The 22,825-nt window shown below is 46.9% G+C and overlaps 1 protein-coding gene across 50 annotated transcripts in view; it reads right to left on the reverse strand.

Annotated features, from left to right (window-relative positions):
- SORBS1 (sorbin and SH3 domain containing 1) overlaps positions 1–22,825 on the reverse strand; it is a 231,542-nt gene that overhangs the window by 25,129 nt on the left and 183,588 nt on the right. For 33 of the 50 annotated variants that reach the window (XM_045438321.1, XM_045438318.1, XM_045438311.1 and 30 more), the window contains 7 exons: positions 14,035–14,207; positions 12,019–13,494; positions 11,264–11,349; positions 7,983–8,150; positions 3,948–3,994; positions 474–588; positions 201–326 (listed from right to left, as the gene is read on the reverse strand). In XM_045438321.1, the coding sequence (XP_045294277.1) occupies positions 201–326; positions 474–588; positions 3,948–3,994; positions 7,983–8,150; positions 11,264–11,349; positions 12,019–13,494; positions 14,035–14,207 (2,191 nt within the window). The remainder of the gene's footprint in view (positions 1–200; positions 327–473; positions 589–3,947; positions 3,995–7,982; positions 8,151–11,263; positions 11,350–12,018; positions 13,495–14,034; positions 14,208–22,825) is intronic. The other 17 variants (XM_045438339.1, XM_045438336.1, XM_045438334.1 and 14 more) reach the window with 3 other exon arrangements.

Raw genomic sequence — 22,825 nt, forward strand, 5'->3', positions numbered from 1 at the left:
CCCGTGACAGAGACTGGGGTTTATTTTTTAAATTCCTCGCCTCAGAAAATTCTCCAGTTGCCTTTAATGCAATCCTTGATGGGGCACATCTCCTAGGCATAGCGATGGCACCACCAGGCTATATTTGGCTGTGACGCCACTTCCCCACCAAAACCCGGCCATCCAACAGAGCCCCAGAGCCGAGAGGAGAGGGCGCCTACCTTTCTGAAGGACATTTCTACTTGTGTATCACCATTAAAGTTGAACTTAGCAATGGCTTCTCCGTATTCCAAAACCTGCACTGGTGCCAACTTCTTGGGCTGTGCCTTCTCAGCAGGAGGAAGAAGCTGAGAAAGGGAGAGAGGCAGAGAAGAAGGAAAAGAGCAGAAAGCAGGGGGAGGAGAGGAAGGGAGGAAACAAAACACAAGGTCTTGGTAAGTAAGTGGTGGTTTGGGCACGACGGGGCCCTTCCCCGGAAAGAGGAGCTACAGTACCTCGATGTAGGTGCGCGGGAAGATCCCCACCCGGCCGTGATGCTCTCCTTCGTACCAGTTCTGATCAATCTGCTTATAGATGTAAACAATGTCCCCCTTCTGCAGAGGAAGCTCCCTGTCGACAGAGGGTCATGGCATTTTAGCAGATGTTTCAAAATGTGGAAGATGAAGACACTCCAGTTTTTAGCAAAAGGAGACTTCGAGTGAGGTCAAAGGAGACAGATGATAGAAGAGGGGGCTCCATATTTGGAAGTGAGAACCCCGCTCTTCGGGAAATTACATCTCTTTTGGCATCTTTCCAGTTTTCTGTGGGACGGATGTAAACTTTTTTTTTTTTTTAAGACTTTATTTTTAAGTAAATCTCTACCCCCAACGTGAGGCTCGAACTCATAACTCCGAGATCAAGAGTTGCATGCTCTACCGACTGAACCAGCCAGGCACCCTGAAAGGTTTTTTGAATTAAGAAAAAAAAGGACTTCGATCTTTTTCCATTTGCATCAAACCAACAGCGTGGGAAGAAAGTCTCTGACTGCAGTTTGGAGGGGGGGTGCCTACTCTGCAGTGTGCCAGGAAGTCCCACGGTTATGCGACGGGTGCTGGCTCAACAACGAGGGCACATCTGGAAGACTTTACACAAAGTCAGCAGTGTGCTGAATGCAGGAACAAGGCAGACTTTGTGGGTCTCGCACTGGTAGACAAGATTCTAATCCTGAGGAGGCCCGTGAAGGGGACCTGGGGCATTTGTCTCCGTAAGAAAGAATGTCTTTGGCCAATTTTTTGCTATAGCTCTCCTTGCCAGTGCTCTGAATTCCCTCCTCTCTTCACTCCCCAATCATGGACACATGGGTGTGCAACACGCTCAGCATATCCACTCCTGCTGGAGATCTCTATGTCCCCTGCTTGGCCTCCCTAAGTGATTTGCAGCTGGAGACGGCCCCACTGGTAAACAAGGAGGAGGATAGCTTGCGGAGGGCTGAGAGGTCTGCAGTCATGGCCAAAGGTGATGTACCATGGGGTGCTTGGGGCTGCCATCCTTCCTGCATTGGGGACTACATGCCCATGTCCCAAAGAACCACATGGCAAGGTCTGGTGGTAACAAGGCTTGAGAAACAGTAATATGATATACTTCAGATCTTTTCCAGAGTGTCACCACATGTATTAGTACAGTAGAGGCTCAGAGAAGTCCTGTGGGTAAGAAACCTGTTTAACTTCGTTGAGTTGAGCACTCCTACAGAACACTTTTTCAAGTAACATACTGTGGAGAAAAGTAGAACCCAGTGATTAAAGATGTTTAGAAGACTCAAGTCAATGGATCTGTCACTTGCTCTTCTATTTTTTTTTTTATTTTTTTTAATGTTTATTTTTGAGAGAGAGAGAGAAGAGGGGCAGAGAGAGAGGGCAACAGAGGATCCGAAGCAGATTCTGTGTTGACAGCAGCGAGCCTGATGCGGGGTTTGAACTCACGAACTGTGAGATCATGACCTGAGCCAAAGTCGGATGCTTAACCGACTGAGACACCCAGGTGGCCCCTGTCATTTACTCTTTAAAAAAAAAAAAGTTTTGTATGACTTCACTCATATGAGGACTTTAAGAGACAAAACAGATGAACATAAGGGAAAGGAAACAAAAATCATATAAAAACAGGGAGGGGGACAAAACAGAAGAGACTCATAAATATGGAGAACAAACGGAGGGTTCTCCAGGGAGAACAACCCCTGCAGGGGCTGTGGGAGGGGGGATGGGCTAAATGGGTAAGGGGCACTAAGGAATCTACTCCTGAAATCATTGGTGCACTATATGCTAACTAATTTGGATGTAAATTAAAAAGAAAAAAAAGTTTTGTTAACTGTTCTAGGAGTGAACTTGGTGTGATAATAGCACTGAGTCAGGAGGAAGGAGCCCTCTCTCCAGCATTAGCAATACTGATAAATAGTGACAATTCTGTCTCCATCAGCCCTCTTCCTCTCTTCTGACAAGGTCGCTCTGAGGACAAAATTGTTCTAAGACATTTTAATGAAATCTACACAAATATAATCATCACAATACCATTCAAAGATTATGTGGGTCTCACTCAATTCAAAGAAAAAAGGGGAAAAGGTATTGCTTGATTAAACTAAAAATCAATTTATATACCTCTGTTATCTTCTCTCTGGTTAAAAAGAAGGGGCAGGGGAGATGCTGACTTTTGCTACATTCTGCAAAATGTTTTATAAGCATTGCCTCAGCTGCCCCGCGAGAGTGGCGTTTTCATGCCCATTTTATAAATGAAGAAATTTGAGGTGGAGCTTGGTGACCCTGTTCATGGTCACAGAGACAGTAAGTGGCACAGTCATGACTCACGCACGGGGCTTCCTGACTCTAGAGCCCATCTTCCCAGCACACTAGGCTGCCACTTCTCATGAGCCGATAAGCTAAAGGACTAGAATAATTACAAGCAAACCCAACACAGCAGATTCGTACGTAGGTCCGGGAACTGTGGCCTGGTCACGTTTAGTGTTAGGAGAAGATCAGAATTATGGTTGCGTGGGCTCTGCATGGCATTTCCTAGCGTCCAGTGATGGAGAACTCTCCCTCTCATCACCGAGGATGGAGACGTGGGGCCTCTATCAGCAGGACGATGGGATGGCTGCTGGTATTGCCACCAGTGGAAACTCATGGCCCATTTTAACCCATAATTAGATAGGAACTGAGTAAGTTCCTCGTGGAATCCAGTCTTTAGTAGCATTTGCCAAATTTCATTCCATGGAGATAGAAAGGCTTCCTGGTCATGTGAATTTAGGTAACACTGGGTTAAATGAGCTCATCAGGTTTCTTCATTGAAAGCCTTCCAGAGCTATTACTACGTCAATAGCAAAGTCTCTGGGGAGAAAGGGGCATGGGAGATATGGAAGCAGTGGTTCCCGGATTCATTTCTAGCATGGAATACTCTTTTCAAGAAATCTTTTACACAGCTAGCACTTTGAGGAACATACTTAGAGAAATGTTGGTTTTCTGTGGGTTCCCATAAGCTTTGAATGTTGTAAGATGTTGTAGCAAGACCTAAAAAAAGTTATCTTCCTAGAAACTGGTTCTGGTTCTTCCAGAGAAAGATTGGGTCAGATTTGGCCTCTGCTTCATCAAGGAAACTGAATCCCTGTATAGGAGGCAGCAGGGTGGCATGCATATGGTGGTAGGAGCCCAGGCTACCTGGATTTGAATCCCTTGCCTCTAGCACTGACCAGCTGGGGCGAGTTCCTTACCCTCACAGCCTCTTGGTTTCTCCATTACTATAAGGGGGTAATAACAGCACCAACCCCAGAGGGTTCTGGTGAGGGCTGAATCAGTTAACATATGTAACTTGAATAGTCTTTGGCACGTAGCAAACTCTATAAATTACTGTTTTGAATCATTGCTGTTTTTCCTCTATCTCTTCTCTACAAGTGAGCTGTGTTTCAAAGAGGCAGTTAAAAATAACAACAAAGTGGTGGTACTTACTTTAGGGTCTGAGCTTTAAAGTCAAATTTGGCTCTGGCAGGTCTCATCTAAACACAAGAAACAGTCACAATTTAAAATCACAATTTATGCACAATGGAAAGGACACATTTTCAGAAGTTTCCAGAAAGCAAAGCAGAAAAATTCACTCTAACTAGTTCATTCTGGTGTAGAAATCTGGGCCAAATTCCACTTATCTGACCTCAGTAGAACATTAGATGAATGTTTCATCAACTATGTCATGCATGAGAATCTCCCCAAGGAGGGCCAGATTTGGGGAAGAGATGCTTTGAAAAGTCCCATAGCTGAAGAGCTGTTTCCCCAAAGCTGACCATGACTATTAAAAACAACAACAACAATAGCCACACACACACACACACACACACACACACCACTCAGAAGTCCTCAGACATTCCTTATCTGCTGTCTCCATCTTTGGGGGACATATTCTATTTGTCTGACTTAAAATTATGATTTGCAAGTGGATGAAACCCTGATTCACCTCTCATGTCATCTTTGACTCCATATATTACTCATGTTCTGTGAGATCACCTCAAAAGCCAGACAGAGCAAGCCTTGAGTTCATTCTCTTTCTCCAAGGCTTCCCTCCCTTTTGGGTATTCCTCTCCCTGTGGATCCCCCAGGCCTGGAAGTCCTCCTCAGATTCCAGTTCCTCAAGTCTGTCGCTAAGTCACGCCAGCCCTCCCTCCAAAACCACGCTCAGGTCTGACCTCTAGTTCCTACACGTACAAAGCTTCCTTTGACTTTGTGTTCTTTACGCTTCCATCTACGGTCACTCAAGAGCACAAATAACATTCTCAAATATTTCCGTCTGTCACTTCCTTGCTTTGAAGTTGGCTGAGCCTCTCAAGTGTCCCTCAGATCAACTCTCAATTCCTAACGTGGTAAGTTAAGGTCTTCCCCAATTTCACACACTTCCTCTTCAATATTAGAGGACAAAGTGGGGGTGGGGGGTGGGAAATGGGAGACTCAGTGAGGAACATAAAATGGTATTTAAAAGCTCCATCAAGCTTAGGGTTAGGTCCGAAACCCCTCAGTGATATGTCCCTTATGTGAAGGCCCCCAAAGCTGGGATCTTGTAGGAATTTTCTTTAGGGTGATGAATTCCCCACAGGAATTTATTTTTGCATTTTCACATCGATGTTTCTATCTGTTCACATATATAGTACAGGTCAACTAAATGACTACTTTATAATCAATGCCACACAATTTCAGTGCCCAAATTTGTATCTGTCTGTGACCAAAGAGCACAATTTAATAGTTGCAAGCAAATAAGAAAGACGTGGAATGAATGATAAATGACAAGTTCGCAAGAGAAGGCCAGATGACCAACACTGTAAGGAAAAAATTTCAGGGATTCCAATTAAAAAACAAAAACAAAAAACAAACGTGGTGGTTACCCCAGGACAGCCAGCTGTAGAGCTGTGTGAACTTTAAAAAATGTATGCCAAATAGCACCATATTCACACTTTGAGTGGCAACTGAGTTCAGGCAAAATGATATCACCTGTTGGTTAAATTGAGTTCTACAGGTGTGCAATTTACTACTTAATTTGTAAACTGGCTTAGGCCAATACTGGGGATTGGTGAAAACAAAAAAATTTTTTGCCCATTCAACAGAATCCACACATTACTCCAGGTTGAGAAACACTGATTCCATTGAGCTGCTAAGACGTGTCATGAGTCATTGTTGCCTATACAGAGCATCACTGCCCTGTTTTATCTGTCTCTGTCTCCCTGAGGCCTAATCCATTCCTCCCTCTCTCGGCTTGCACAACGTTGTCACTTGCTACAACAGACACAACTGCCAGGAGGATGCCTCTTCCACTACACTCCCAGCTTCCCAAGGACACAGCCTGAGTTCTATTTCTGCCTCTGCACAGGGTCTCGCACAGAACTGGTGGTCACTCGGGTTCTCCTCAGTGGGGCTGATGTCCATCTACACAACCCTGTGCACCCGGGACTTGCTGGTCCCTATTTTCCCGTGTCTGTCAGTCAACATCTAGGGTAGTGATTCTCGGGGCGTGGTCCCTAAACTGGCATCATCAGCATCACCTGGGAAGTGGTTAGAAATGCAATCCTTGGGGCCCACCCTAGAATTAGAACCTTTGCGGATGGGCCCCTAGGAGATTCTGATGAGCGCTCAAGTTTGACAATCACTGATCTGGAAGGGAGGCAGGATGGGTTAGGCAGTTGGCCTGCTTCTTTCCGTGGTTGTGCTGCCCCAGCTGCATTTTCACATGCCTGTATTACCTACACCTGTAACCATGCAGCCCTCTGGTGCCTTCCAGGTTGCCCTCCTCTCCATCACTTGCAAGCAGGTGGGCCTGTGAATGCGGATAATCTGTCACCAGAGCCTTCGGAACAGGGTGGTTTTGTGGAGCTGGAATACTGGGGGCTGTCTCTCCCTGGCGTCCGAGTGACTCCTGCCAACTTCTGCCTCTTCCTTGTTACATTTTCTTTTTCTCCATCACCTTAGAGCCTCCTTTCCCCTTCCCTGCTCTCCTTCCTTCATTCTGGTTCTTTTCTTTGTCATAGAAACCTTCCACTTCTTTGAAAAACAAAACAAAAACCATTTGATGAATAGCCAGTGCCTCTGTCACTCAAAAGGCAGAAATGTGAATATTAATCTATTACATCTAAAGATTATAGGGACGCCTGGGTGGCGCAGTCGGTTAGGCGTCCGACTTCAGCCAGGTCACGATCTCGCGGTCCGTGAGTTCGAGCCCCGCATCGGGCTCTGGGCTGATGGCTCAGAGCCTGGAGCCTGTTTCCGATTCTGTGTCTCCCTCTCTCTCTGCCCCTCCCCCGTTCATGCTCTGTCTCTCTCTGTCCCAAAAATGAATAAACGTTGAAAAAAAAAAAATTTAAAGATTATAAAACTATATATGGTTTGGGGTCACTTGCCCAGTTCCCTGCCTCCCAAGCCCCAGACACACACACTTCCCCAAAAGGAGCTAATCCTTAGGGAGCCACTGAGGGCTACATGGCAAAACATACCCTGACACAAGACACAGCACTTGGCCAGCATAAGAATTTCAACATGTTGTCGGGATGCCTGGGTGGCTCAGTTGGTTGAGCCTGACTTTGGCTCAGGTCATGATCTCACGGTTTGTGAGTTCGAGTTCCATATCGGGCTCTCTGCTGTCAGCACAGAGCCCATTTTGGATCTTCTGCCCCGCCCCCGCTACTTGCACTCTGCCTCAAAAATAAACAAAACATTAAAAAATTATTAAAAAAAATAATTTCAACATGTTGATCTTAGTGCAGGAGGCCAAGGCCCAGATAAAATCACTTCAAAGGTTTATGCTTTCTTTGTGCCTTTTGTAATATTAAGTTTTATAATCTCAGCTGAGAAATGTCAAAATTAAGGGAACAAACGCAATGTCTCTCAGAGGGCTCTCTCACTCTGTGTGGGCTTGTCCTAACTGCAAAACTCTTTGGGTTTCAAAGTTTTTCAGTGAGGCTGTAGCACTGCTAAACACCCTTTACAATTAATTCATCGGTTAATACTGAGCGGCAATTTCATTCTCTGAGATTTCGGGACCTGTGTAAATGGCGTAAGTAACACAACGCTTGCTAACTTTTGTAGTAAGTTTCACAACACCATCTCTTCAAAGAAGACTCATAACTGACCACACTGCAGTTACTAATGCACACGCACTAAAATATAAAGTTTCTAGGCAGAATGCACAGGCAGCACAGTGTCATGATAAAATGCAGGATGTAGAGGACTGGGTTCACGAAGGCAGGCGACGCTCTAAGGCATGCAGTGGGGGGCGGGGGGGGGGTGTGCCAGTGGATCCCGGTCCCACAGCCAGGCATGCTTGAACATACAGAGCAAGGACATAATGGGACTCATGTCCATGACCAGCCGCAGAAGAGCCAAAGCAAGCCTATGGGGGAGCCAGGATGACAGATGCCGTTTGGAGAACTAATTTGGCCTACAGAAGGCGATGCTGAGGGGAGGCAAGCATCGCTTTGGGTCAAGCAGCAGACTGAGGCGACCAAAACAGACCTCTGACCCAGATTTCCTTTTTGCCGTATCGTCTATATTGAGGAGGTCCCCAAAGCGCTCATTAGTGATAAACTGATGGTGCGTCGGAATGACGCCCGTGTGGCGACGAGCTGCAATATCGGCCTCTTCTTGCTCACGCTTAAGTCGTCTCTGGTCCGCTAAAAGTTTCTGCCATGAAATTGCATAAAATGGGCAGTGAATCATCTGGTCCAGGGTATTGGAAAACTGCCAACGACACAACTGAGGAGACAGGTGCTGGATCAATAGGGAGGAAGTTCTGAGGGGCAGGCGTCAGACGGGCTTTATGGCCACAACTACTACATCCTTGGTGTAACCACACTCCACGCGCCCTGTGTAGTAGGGAGACAGCACTGCACGGGAAACATGGGGAGCACTGGGACATGGGGGAAGGACGAGTTCCAGACGGTTACACTGCTTGGAAAACCATCCTCTGGCTCAGCCAAAAGCCTCCTGTCCCCAGTACATGGCAACAAAGCCCAGGTCCCCCAGGGGGAGGTGCCTGGAGCATTCACAGGCATGCTGGGCTGGAGGTGGGGGGCTGGGAGTGCGAGCCTCACCTCGTTTAGGCAGTGATGAGTTCCCAGTGTATTCCCATGGTGGGGCCAGGGCTAGCTGATTCCTGATACCCAAATCTGGGCCCTTACAATGCAGGACCTACGACAACTAGGTCATTTTTGTGCTTCCTTAGTCTGTTATTCTAATATGCTCTGTAGAGCATCTGTAGGCATCTGTAGAGATGCCCACTTCAGAAAATATGGCACCCCTTAACGGCTGGCCAACGCTTCCTCCGGGCACAATTTTTAGGAGGCCTTTGCATGTGAACTAAAAGCTATTTATGTGACTGGCAGACAACATCAATTACTTTCTTACTGTACTTTTTACTTAACTGTTCTTCATTAGGTGAAGTGAAGCTGAGTTTAAAGGAGTGATGTAGAATATAAACATAGAAGATGAAGAATAAGGTACCTGGGTTTAGAAGAAATACACTCTGCTCGGTTAAGGAAATGGTCATCTATTTCTATTTTTAAAGGCTTTTTCAAATAATTCAACAATGTTGCATTTTACCAAATGTTCTCATTTCCTATTGAAAATTCTCTGGAATAGAATTTTAATGTGTTTTCTTATTCCCTACCAGTTGCGCATTCCTGGGATTAACATTCCTTATAGAAAGGCATTAATTAGAAATGGTCATTCTTAGCATTTTCATAAGACATTAGTCATCTTCCAGCAGGCAATTAAATGCCTCAAGGGATATCCAGCCCCACAGGATGGTGGGCCTGATTTATCCATTTTTCTCTAGGGTCTGCAAATAATCAAGTAACAACTCATTAAATGGCTGTGGGATGTCCAGTGCTCAGATAAGTTGTTGTAAAGATTAAATGAGAAAACACGTGAGAAAGTGCTTTGCAAAGCCCGGTGCTGTTGAAAATGGACCGGTCCAGGAATCTGGAGCCCTGGTTTCCAGCTGTGCCTCTAGTGTCAGTTAACTTGCTACGTGACCTTGGGCAAGTCTCTACCCCACTGGAGTCCTTTCCTGGCTAAAACAAGGGCTTGGCCAGAGGACTACTAATATCCCTTCTAGGACTGACATGTTCTCACTTTCAGAAATGCCACTATCATCAATATTAGGAATAAAGCATTTGCACAGAAAAACGTCAAGACCGACACTCCATTAGCTAGAAGTGTGAGTTGTTTCTGTATCAATGGTAATGGACCGAGGTTTGAGGCTGCCACGTCCCTGGTGCTTGGGCCACGGTTATATAAAATCAGTGAAAGTGGACAGCAATGGAGCAAAGCTCCCAACCCAGTGCTTGAGTCTGACCTCAACAAATCCATCATTCCCACAGATTAACCACAGAAGGCAAATACCGTGAATAAAGACACGACATTCTTAAGGATTTGTGAGCCAGCCTTATTCAGCAAACAAGCTGGTCGCCTTGTGAACGCGCCTTATAACAATTGGTAAACCGACCGAGTAAAATATGCCCCCCGTGTGGCAGGCACGATTCTATTCACAAAGCTTTCCATGTTGGATACTAGTGTTTATACTAATAAAATGGAATGTCACCTTCTTTCACTTTACATAGGTGGGACCCTTGTATCTCAGTGACAGTGACTAGAAATGAAACAGTGGCCTGACGGACACTCACTGTAAGTCTGTACATCAAATGATTCCTTGTTTTCTCCCCCCTGGACAGGTGTAAATATCTTCATGAATATGGTGTTATGCCTGGAGAGGGGGAGCACTATGGTCTTTTTGTCTCAGCCGCAATGACTATCATCATCCAGGACCCCTCCCCCTTCAAGGTCAGCCTTACCTTAAATCCTTAAGGAAAACCCGCCTTAACTCTGAAACCGCTCAGCAAAACAGAAAATAGGAAAAGGGCTTCAGACGTTATAGGGAAGGGGCCAGAGTTGTATACACGTGAACACTGTCCCCTACTGTCACCAGGTTCAAAGCCATTCTTCCACTTCTTAACTTGATACAGGAAAATGGTCATCGGAGATGGTTTAATCTACAGGACCCTTCCCCTGGGCATGCAAAGGCCAGAAAGCATGCCTTATAACACCACTTTATCACAAAAGAAGCTTGGGATTTTTGCCCATTTAGCCGATATGCAGAACTACCTCTTCCGAAATCCTTTCCCTGCCTTGTCAGTCATTCCACTGCAGTACAGACATTTCAGCAGCTGCGAGAAGATGTGTGCGTCCTGAATTTCTCAGGGGGGGGGGGTGGTTCTCAACATTTACTAGGGCATCTCTCCTCCTCCTGAGTTAAAGGCAACTTCGTCAAATTGTTTTATAAAATGTATCATGGTGGTTATTATTTCTGTTTCCTCTTTCTCCTGCTGCACCCTTCCCAGTATGAGTTGTGCTTTGTGCCAAAGAGGGGTGGGCAGTATGGGAAAACACGTGGGTGGGTTTCCCTAGAGAATACCAAAGTGGGTATGGGGAGGGGATGAGAGGAGTGGACCCCAGATCCCCTCATGTAGTGGTAGGCAGCCTCTTTCTGAACCTCTCCTGCAGGGGCGCTAGTGCGACTTGGCATTTGGAACCTAGTGCCTGTGGCGAAATAAGTCCTACTTTTTGGAGAAGCGGAACAATTGAGCTTAAGTCACATAAACACCCATTTGTGAAAATGCCAATTTTTGCTTCCCATTGCTAGGTCAGGTCACCTCTGTGACAGATGACTAGAATGTTTGCTTCCTTCCTATTTTTTATCTGCATAAGAGCTAAGAGATTTTAGAGATGGCATTTACCTCTTTATCATCATGGCGCCTTCGAATAAATTCTTCCGTGGATTCCAAATAATCAGCAGGTATAAAATGTCTTGGTGATTCTGAATCTTCAAAACAACAAAGTAGAATTAAAACAGGCAAAGATTTAGTGGGAAACCAGACTGGGATAAGATTTTACCTTTCATCCGTTATAAATACCAAGTTTTTACAATCATGGATTATTGACCAATAATCAAATTCTGAAGGACAAGAAAAACCAAGTTCCTTCCCCCTCAGCCCCACTTTTTGGATTTCCTTGTAAACTAGCTTAATACAAAGAAAACGAATCAGAAGGCAAAAAGTGAGCAGAGAGAGGACCTTCTTTGAAAAGTGTCCCTACTAAGAGGCGTGCAGGACCTTACAGGGACACACCATACACTCACACACACACAGGGCCACTGAGAGAGGCTGCCTCTCAAAAAACCGCAGGGGGACTGAGGATTGGTGTGAACTGCAAGGGGTTCAAGAGCTCACATGGACGAATTTCTCAGATGAGCTAAACGGCCAATTTTTCTTTCGAAACAGAGTTTGGTGGTTAGTCTAAATGACATGGGGGGGGGGGGCTTTGTTTTTAAAGAAGTGCAGCCACTACGAGCCATGATTAATTGCCAAGCAAAACAAACAGAAAACAAAGGACAGACCAGAAAATGAGCACCAAGGGCACACGGGAGGAGGGGACAAAGCAAGCAAAGTGGAGAGACGGGTGAGGGGAGACTGGGCAAATACACAAAGGCCACCTCCAAGGGATGTTCCCAGTTCACTTTGTGGGTTGTTGTTCCTGTCCAGGCCATGGTCTGAGGACGGCATGGAGTTGCCATTATTAAAGGCCCTCAGGCAGTCCTCTGGGACCACAGGTCTTCCCTGAGGGGGCTCCAAGATCCGGCTCAGCCTCGCCATGGTGTGTCGGGAAGACAGGCGTTTGGGAACCGAGGGCTTCCCCCTAGAGGGGGTCTCGTCCTGATGGGGCTGGCTGGGGAAGTCTGGCTTCTGGCCTGCCAGAGGGGCTGAGAAGTCACCAGAGGGAGGCTGCCTGGGGTGGTACTGGAGGGGCTTTTTCAACCGGAAAGGGAGGGGGCTCATTAGGTAGATGTTCCTGAGGAGTGTGCTCCTGTCCCCTCTGAGATCTGGGCGCCAGTCAGGCTGCCTGGAGGTCTGCTGCTGCTCGTGCTTCCGGATGGTGGTGAAGCGGGTATACGAGGCCGGGCAGGTGCCCTTGCACTTGGTGAGGCGGTGCTTGGGGAAGTCTCCGTGGACGCTGCCGCTGCTGCCCTCTCTGCTGTCGCTGGAGACGTTTGAACAGTGGTCGAGCTCGTCAGAGCAGGCAGAGAGGGGCTCAGAAGGCACGAGGCCCCTGAAGCCCAAGGTGGGCTCGGCCATATTGCCACACGTCGGGGAGGCGTAGAGCCCCCCGGGGTTCATCCCGTCCATCTCCCTGGGACGGAGCTTGGTTGACTCCAGGAGGGACTCAGCCGAGCGGGCCGAGATCAGGCCCCTCCGGGACAGTACAGGCGTGGGGGACTTGCTCAGCCTTCCGGACAGGTCCAGGGACGGCATGGACCGGGACCGCTGGATCAGCTGCTCAAAAGCTGTGATGCGGGAGGAGACGGTGTGCTTGGGGATGTGCTCTGAGCCCTCCTGGCTGGGGCCCAGCTCACCCCTGGCCAATGTCAGGCTGCTCCTTTCAAAGTGGGAGGCAAGATCTCGCACGCTCGAGGAGGAGATGGAACCCAGGAAGAGGCCAGCTCGGTTGATCTGGTGCATGTCCCGATAGAACATAGTGAACTGCAACCCGGCCCTTCTGGAGAGAGGGCAGGGCCTCCTGGCGCTGGTGCCACACTCCTGCAGGCTCACGGTGCTGCTCGACTTGCTGTCCCAGTCCCGCCGGGAGCGCGTGAGCAGGTTCTCGATGCTCCCGCCCACTCGGAGGGGGAGACCTCTTTTGGAATCATTCAAAGACAGTGAAACACAAAGGTTCTCACAGCTCTGAGCCTTTTCTGCTGGCAGTAAGACGCTCTTCTGTTCCTGCAAAAGAGCGCTGGGAGCAGAGAGCCTGGGTTTGAATTTAGAGGGAAGGATTTCCGAAATGCAGGCTTTCGCAGCGGACAGGGGTTTCTTGTGCTTACACAAGGGGCCTAACGCATTGCTAGTGCTAACCGTTCGGCTAGGAACTGAAGATGAAGAAATCATGTGAGCATTCCCACCTTTACGATCCACTGGAAAGCATGCAGAATAAAATAAACAGACCCATTAGGTTAAAGCTGAAAGCCGCTTAAAAAAAAAAAAAAAAAGGTCACATGCTCATTTGTCATAAGGGTTTTGTGTTTTTTTTTTTGTTTTTTTTTTTTTTTAGTTTCCAGTCGATGTCCGGAAGCAAAATAATCTGTGCTGCAAAGCAGGTGCAAAGATGCAACGGAAAACGGCCACCCTGCTGGAGTTATGGGAGCTAAGGCTCAGCTCCGTTCTCAGAAAAGGGAATCAGAACAAGAGAGAGAGAGAGAGATGCTTTAGGGAGAGCAAGGTTGGGGTTCAAAGGAAGGGAAACCACTAATACCAGAAAGAAAAATGGCCGGTGAGAAACTAGGGGAGGGGACTAAGAGGCCTCCAAGGCCTGGAAATGGACCTGCGCAGGCAAAGGATATCCTCGTAGCTGGAAGTCACCCACTGCCGACATCCTGATAACGGGTGTGGATGGGTGACAGACACCCAGATAACCGTGCGGATGAGCCAGAGCCCTGCAGGCTTCCCCCAGTTACCTTTAGTGGAGGCCGAGCTGGAGGGTCGCTTGAGCCCACTCAGACCCTGGAGAGGGATGTCTCCACCTTCCAGGACGCTTTTATAGATCTGCCTCTCATTCTCCAAACTAGCAAGATCCCCGGGAGCCCCATCGGATTCCCTCTTCACTGCATGGAAGTTGGAAGAATATATACTAAAGACAGTGGAATTTTAAGAGAGAGAAAAAAAAGAATGGAAGTTAGAATTTTTAACATTTTTCTATAAAGCACATTACCACCTGAGGGCAAGAATCACACTTCTTGGCATCCTGATCAAGCACTGTCCTTTCTAAATGGCAGTCTTACTTAGAGCTCTTCAGACAACACAAGCCCAAGGGTGCCCCTGAATACTCAGGAATCGTGCTGGAACAGCAAAGTGCTCTAACTGAAATGATGGCATTTGGGGGCATCCCAGTGGCTCATTGGGTTGAGTGGCCGACTTAGGCTCGGGTCATGATCTCGCAGTTTGTGAGTTTGAGCCCCTCGTTGGTCTCTGTGCTGGCAGCTCAGAGCCTGGAACCTGCTTCAGATTCTGTGTCTCCCTCTCTCTCTCTGCCCCTTCTCCATTCAAGTTCTCTGTCCTCTGTCTCTCAAAAATAAATACGTGTTAAAAAACAAAGGAAAAGGAAAGAAAAGAAATGATGGCATCTGTGCTTTAAAAGAGTAACTCTGAGAAGCTCTGTCTGGGGAGGGAGGGCTGGGAGAAGGGGGCGGGGAGGGCAGGGTGGGTACTGGGGGACAAGATGGCACAGCTGAAGACATGAGCGGAGCCTCCTCTGACATGTTGCCAGCCAAAGTTGGTGACTTCAAGTTCACCACTTGGATTATTTCTCTGGGTTATTCTTCACAAGCACTTTGGCTGATGGAGCACTGAAGTCAACAATTATCCTGGGTCTCCAGGAAAACCGGTCACCAAAGGGGAACCTGGGATTCTATATGCCATTACTATCCCAGCCACATTTTGCACCAGCTTCTTTCAAAATTTGTAGTCAGAACCTTTTGAAATATAATAGGAGTATAAACTCTTGCTCATTTGCATCTTCTGTTTATTTTTATCTTGTTGAAATTCTCGGTATTTTTGCAAGTTACCACAAATCCTTTTAGGAATGAGGTGGGGTACAGAAAAAATTAAGAGCACTTACTCACTGAGCCCTTCCCTTCCCCTAATCCTTGTTTTCTACGCCCTCACCCACTGACACACGGAGACACACATATACACTCACTCAGATAGTGAATGACCTCCTTCCCACAAAAGTACTCAGGCTTCTGCTAGGCTGCTTTTTAGTCCTACTGAATTCGGTTTACTAGTATCCGTATGGATTTTTTAGCTCTGAAGATGGAATTGCTTGTCCCAATATTTTATGATGAATATTATCAAGTGTATAGAAAAACGTAAGGAATTATATAGTGAACCCTCGTATCTTCTGGACCCCCAGATTCTACACAGAACACTGGACTGCATTTGCTTATCACATACCTATCCATCTCTTTCCCTCTACCCATCCATCGATGATGGGATTATTCTTACATACGACACAGCCTCTGGGTCCCCGTGGTCACAGATAATGACAACGATGACTCTACACAATGTGGTGAGAGTTGTGTATGGGGGAGGCTTGACGGTCATTCTCTCTTTAATCCTCACAAACAATCCAACTTTTCCCATTTTTGGATGGGGAAAGGAGGCACTGAGAGATCAGCACTTGTCCAAGCAGCCACCGTCCGTGCAATGGCAGCGTTGGAACTTGAGCCTTGTCGTTGGGCACCACATGGCACCCTCAACTGTACTTTTATACGTAACGTTTCCCTACAACCGAGGAGGCAGTGCCTTCCAAGAGCCCAGGCTTGCACAGCACAGGAGTCCTGAGGATGCTTGAGCTCCGTGTCACTGTCAAGTGTCACCTGCCATGAATGTACCCCTGGGACAAGTGGCCCTGGAGCCCAGGAGTCAGAAATGGAAAAGAGGTGGAGACTCTGGTAGAATAGGCCATGTCTGCACCTCAGGGTACATAAGTTCCGCTGAGCAATCCCATTGCTTCTAGCACTGGTGACATCCCTCATGGTAGCCACCACTTCCTAGCTCCTTACCATGTGCCCACCACTGGCTTCCAGAGCTTTCCATGCTCTATTTCAGGAGACTGCCCAGGGGAGTCAGGATTCCCCGAGGTCCTTCTCCTCACTCTCTCTGGTCCCATGTCAGGGGATCAAATGCTTTTCCCCTTTTCTCAGCCAAGACAGGAGAACATTACTGAACACTTAAGGGGAAAGAAAACCAACTCTCAAAGCTGAGAACTTAAAAGCGTGCGAGTGAACTGGGTCTACAGAGCAGCCTCCAGGGTGTGTCTCCAAGAGAAGAAACCTCTGGAAGGGGCACGATACAACAAACCTCTTTCTCCCAGGCTGTGCCCTTACTGGCAGGGGGCCTGCAAGCGGGTCCATGAATACACTCAATAAATAATATTTGTTGAATGAGTACGAGGTCAAATTCTCTGATGGTAAAATTGGTACGCATGATCTGATTAAGGATTTGCTTCGATTTATGCAATCATGTTTTTAGAAATTCTTTCACAAGTATAAGAATTTCATCACATCTACTTAGGCTCCTGACATCAGGGACCATGGAGTCATCAGAATGGTGGCAACAGTAAGACTGCAGGGACTTGGCACGGCCCAGGCCTAGGCTGGCTGTCCTTACTGGCACCCTGGTCCCTGATTGGAGGTGCCCACTCCCACCCCCGGAGACAGAGGCATGGCTCTGCCAGGCTCAGAGGCCTGAAGACAAGGGCTGCCACCCACACAGCTTCTGGCTCTCCTGTTTCTACCTGCAGGGGTGCTCAACAGTGTCCCAACCCTCCTCCCCACCCTCTGATTGACACGGCGTCAACTCCAGTTAGAGGGCAGGACGACCCATGAAGGTCACTTACCAGCTGGTGGCACTATGTGCCACTTTAAATAAATGCAAGCTCATCTAAGTTTCAGGCTTTAATTAATTAATTAGCTAATTAATTAATTAATTAATTAAGAGAGGGTACAAGCGAGCAAGGGGCAGAGAGATGGGGGGAGAAAGACAGACAAGCGGGGCTCACCTGAACTGGGGTTTGAGCTCACCTGATGCAGGGCTCCAGCTCACCAGATACGAGACTCGAGCTCACAAACAGTGAGATCGTGACCTGAGCCAAAGTCAAATGCTTAACAACTGGGCCACTCAGGAGCCCCAAACTACTGGCTTTAACTTTGAATTTCATAATTAAACATAAATCTGCCCCTTAAACATAAATCTCAATTTCCCTTTTAGAGCCTACCCTCTTTTTGGTTGCATTTTCTGACTTTTCCTTCAGCTGTGGTGATGGGACAGTCTCTTAAGCCCTGCTGGCCTTGGTTTGGGGTTCACAGACCTCCCTCAGCACTGGGGAGGGACTGAAGGAGGTTTCTACCCTGCTGTCTTCTGAAGTGCCTCAGCCTCGGTCAGAATTTCCAACACGGTCTTCTCCAGGTCTGCCCAGCTTCATCTGGTCATCACTCTGCCATGACTTCATACCTCTCAGCCTCACTACTTGTCAGAAATCCCCTCCTGCCTGCAGCCACTCCACTTTCTGGCTTCATTCCATCCATTATCACCATTTTGTCCTGCTTCCCCACCAGAATGACAAACCAGCAACTCAGGAAACCTCTCAGAATGGATTTGCTATAGCTAATTGTTTTCTTTCTGATACCAAAGCCAACATGCTTTTTCCAGATGTGTAAAATTTCCCAACTGGGGTCTCCTATAAGTTCTGGAACAATGCTTTAAAATGTAAGCTGTCCATCAGATCTCCTAATTATTGGAAAGACAGACATCATTTGTCCCATTGCACCAAAGGGAAACTGAGGGCCAGAGTGGTGAAGGCAATTGTTGAGGGTCACAGAGTTGTTGGGTCTTTACTGCGTTCAAAGAGATCAGAGAGGATGAGAAAAGCCCGAACTGATGAGAAAGGCCCAATCAGCATTGGCAGCTACCGACCACAGAACAAAACAAGCCAAGTTCAGCACTGGAGCTCAGCTCTCAGCAGCTTGGGCTGAGCCAGTTTTCAGTTCAAAGAGAGCAGCAGGCCAGGAGGAGACAGGCCAGACAATTCGCCCTCTGGCTAAGATGCAAAGGGGGCTGAGTTTCAAGGGGATTCAACGAAAACACTCGCTGGAAGAATAAAGTGAGAGAATGGAGTAATCCTCTTAGGGCCAACTACTTGCAACTGTATGACCAGGTGGGCTCTGGGGGACCCCAGCCTGACTCCAGTAGGCAACGTGCAGCAGCTAAGGCTAACCTGCTGGGAAGCAAGCTGTTTCTCAAGTTCTTTCACCTGTAAAACTGTTAAGTATGGTAAGACTGTCCAAGAAATCCACCGTCAAACCTGTTATCATATAGACCTTTCTTCTGAGCTCCAGACACATACATTGAACTGCCTTCTGGAGAGTTCCACCTCAGGCATCTTAACCCTACATGCTCCAAAACAAGCCCAGCTTTGTTCTTCTGTCTCCTATCGCCCAAGTCAAAAAGCCCAGGGAATCAACCCCTTTCTCCCTCTCCTTGCTCCCCAAATCTAACCAGTTACCAAGTCCTGCTTCCTCCCTGTCCTATACAGCTCACTTCAGTCCCTTCCCTTGACCTCCCTGGCCACCGCCTCACCACCACCACTTCTGCCTCCTCTGCCCTGACTCCCTCCAGTCATCTCTGCAAATCATTGTCAATGATATTTCTAGAAAAGCTCTCAGTAGTTCATTCCACTACTTATTTTATACACTCAAGTATTTCTTGAGCATCTATTAAGTGTGAATCACTCTTCCAGGTGGAGCTTCAACAGGGAACAAAACAGGCGACAAATTCCAGCCTCACGGAATTCACTGTTCAGAACCATTTGTTGTTTTTAGCAAGAAAAAAAAAAGCAACTTTTTAACTGTGGCTTTGGAGGAGGAAGTCTAGAAAATCTTTAGCCTTTGTACTGCATGAAAAAAATTACCTTTTATATTTAGAGTATGTGATTGTTACTCTTTCTGGGTCCCAGCACTGCGTTTACCACGCCAGATTCTAATTGTGATTTACCAGCCTGTGTCCCCATCACACTCTGAGCCCCTTGAGGGCAGGCAGTTCATCTTACTAATCTTTGCATGCCCAGTGCCTAGCACTGCTTTTCAATAAATACCAGTGGAATAAATGATTCTATAAAATTAAATGCTTACATGCAGATTTCTGAAACATTTTCAAGGCCCAGGAGAGTTTCATATAGTTCTTCAGGTGAAAATTTGTGTTTTGATCTTAGGTTAAAAGAAAGTGTTTTCTGAGGAAAAAGCAGCGTGCTCTTGAGTGCCACTTGCTGGCCAAATAGAGAAAGCCTCTTTAGCTAAGCAAAAAATGAATTACTGCTAAAGAATGAGTGCTAATCCATGTCAACGTTGAGGGGCGCCTGGGTGGCTCAGTCAGTTGAGCATCCAACTTTGGCTCAGGTCATGATCTCACAGTTTGTGGGTTCAAGCCCTGTATCAAGCTCTGTGCTGCCAGTTCAGAGCCCGCAGCCTGCTTGTGATTCTGTGTCTCTCTCTGCCCCTCCCCGCTCGTGCGTGCGCCCCACTTGTGTGCGCATGTGAGCGCGCTCTCTCTCTCTCTCTCTCAAATAAAAAGAGAAATAACAATAATGAAAATCATCAGATCTTAAGTCAGGGCTGACTTAAGATCTGATAACTCTAGGGAAATAAAATACAAAATTGGACATTGTGATTGCAAGCATAAAAAATATATTTTTGGGGGTGCCTGGGTGGCTCAGTTGGTTTAGGCATCTGACTTCGTCTCGGGTCATGATCTCATGGTTCATGGGTTCGAGCCCCATGTTGGCCTCTATGCTGACAGCTCAGAGCCTGGAGCCTGCTTCAGATTCTGTGTCTCCCTCTCTCTCTGCCCCTCCCCACCCTCAAAAATAAAATAAAACAAACAAACATATATATATATTTTGAAAGTAAGGACTGGTAGTTATGCTGGGATATTGGGGCTATGGGTGAATTTCTTCCTCTCTGTATGCACATTCTTTTAACACTGTGATATGTAGTCACGTTAATTAATGGAATTCTAAACTGTCCAAGATATGATAAGAACGTAGATTTAAAACAACATCATCACTTCTCTAGTGACTCATTCTATCAATCTAGAATTTTTTTTTTTTTTAATCCCAATGTTTTTGAACCTGAGCTGTCCTGTGACTCCTCCTTCAATCTTTGGGGTTAAGTCAAGTCTTGCCAATGTTTCTTTCAACACGTCCTTCCTAACTATCCAGTCAGAGGGGCCAGATTCAGTCTGCAAAAGTTGCTGGCCTCAGTGCTGAGCAAGTTGGATGCTAGTTAATAAAGACTCCCAGGCACATTCATTGATTCAGCAAACATTTGCTGTGCACTTCCCCGAGTGTCAGGCAGTGTGCTGAGGCTGGCTCCCCACCAATTCCAAATACAGAAAAACCTTACTCATTTGAAACAAACTGGAAGGAAACCTAGCCTGACTTATTGAAAAATCCCCAACTGGTAGGATAGCAGGAAGATAAAACTCACGTATTCCTGCCAAGTAGTTCATGGGAGCCAGACTATGGCTGAAACAGAGGTCTTTGGAGACCTATCTCAGTGACATAAATAAGAGTGCTTGATAAATGAACACAGCAAATATCTTTAGGTACACAAACACTCAGAACATCTGAAAGCGATGTGCTCTTTTAAGCAGTTGCGTTAGCCCTCTTCAATCCTGCTAACACAGTATTACAAATAGTTGCCTACGTTGTTTTTTTAATCCCTCAGAACCAGTCAATTGTAGCTTGCTTTCTGTGAATTTACTGCCCAGTTCTGAGTCAGTACGGTGCAGATGAGAGTTTACGGCCAATATCATCCACTCTCCTAGAACTTCATTATTCCTCTTCTGGCTATAGCTCGGCTGGGTACCAGCTGTGGAATTGTGGGCATCACATGGCCTTATGTGCTTGTTTCCTCGCCTATAAAATGGGCATCAAAAATAACACTTGACCCTGGAATGGTGAAAGGACTAAGTGAGGGAATGTACATAAGATGTTAACCATACGGCCTGGCTCATAGTACATGTTCAATTAAGTCACTAAAATTATTTCATTCAAGACCTGTGCTCTTAACTTTGACAGCCTGTGGGCACTGCTTTTTCTTCTGAAAACTTTTACTTACGATTTATTTTATTAAGTTATTATATTGATTGATTGTACCCTAGGGGGCCCAAACCTGAATACTTTTAATCCTTTAACCTCCTTCATTCATTTGCCACTTTGCCTTTTCAGCTACCAACATCCTTCCGGGTATGTGTTTTGCCCACAAACTACTAAGGGACTGTATCTTATGCTCTTATTTTAACACTAAACATCGTGCGTTAGATCCAGTAAGAATTCACCCATTAACTAAGGCACATTGACAATTTATTCACCCGGCCACCAGAAGCAGCCTCTTCTGTGCCGTGTACTCTGGGGAGATGGGGGAAGGAAAGGAGGTTTGGGGGGGGGGGGGAGTCCAGGCAGAAGGGTTAACACTGGGCAATCCTGAAAACAGTAGGGGCAGGGAGAGATCTGGAGCAATCAGCCCAGCAATCACTGGGCTGTGTCAGGACTGTCAAGGGGACAAATAGGTGGCCCCAGGGACCAAGGAGAGTTTGCAGGGAGCTGTGGCCTCGAAGATGCCCTTTACCTGCAGGCAGCCTAAGGTCATCTGGTGGATGTCACCTCTGAAAGAACATCTCTGGGGACCTAGACAGCCTGGGACTTGTCATCCTTACAGCCGAAGGCACAGCCCAACTAGCTCCTTAATGACAGTGAGCCTCAGAGCCCCGAGTGGAGGGAGCTCAGGAAGGGGGTCCCGACACCATATCTGAGCTCTAAGGTCTATCGCACTGCTGGTCTGATGACCAAACCCAAATTAGGTGTGACAGACTTTATGCCTGGACTTTTCTAAGAAAGCAGGTAACTTCCCTTCTAGCTGCTGTCCTAATGTAGCTTCTCAATTTCTTACGCTCTGGGGTAAATTTAATCATAATCATTAACCCGTATTTATAGGGAAAAAATGAACAGAATGGATCTAGCCAGAGATTTGGTGACTATACTAAAAGAATTAAGATTTTTTCCCAATTTTCCACTGAAATACCCTAAACCCAGCTGATTGATTTTCAAATGAAACTACTCTTGTAGCATGCCTTCTTTGGCAAGGGAGGTAGGACATTCATTCCCAAGTGACCACAACATATGCCAGAATCCATGGACTCAGCTTTCAGATTAAGCCAGGCTTCTATTTGAAGGGGTGAACTTTGCTCACTGTGGGGTTTACCTGATGCCAATGGAACAGGTACCAGTTGTGCTTTTTCTCATCATGTTTCAAAGAATGAGATATGGATACGATGGCGACGAGAAGCAGCTCCCACCACAAGCTCCCAAATGCACTGGGTGCATCGGGTACTACGGAGATGCGGTCCTTGCCCTCAGGGAGCTGATAATTTATCAACAGATAAATTATCTTGTGTTCTTAACTCAAGAGCATGATTCAGGTATTCAGCAACAGAACAAGGGCCCTAAGAGGTGTCAACATTGGGGACAGGGAGGCTCCGGGCCGATTTGTACCAGCTCAGTGCTTGCCATGTGCCGTGTAGGTGAGGGGTAGGGGACGGCACTGGAACGTGTCAGCCGTGTGGCAAGTAATCTGGCACAGGGTTCAGGATGGTCTAGGGAGGCGGAAAGGAGACTGGCGGCTACTCCGTGGA

Source organism: Leopardus geoffroyi, chromosome D2 (genome assembly GCF_018350155.1).
Source record: "Leopardus geoffroyi isolate Oge1 chromosome D2, O.geoffroyi_Oge1_pat1.0, whole genome shotgun sequence".
Taxonomy (NCBI): domain Eukaryota; kingdom Metazoa; phylum Chordata; class Mammalia; order Carnivora; family Felidae; genus Leopardus; species Leopardus geoffroyi.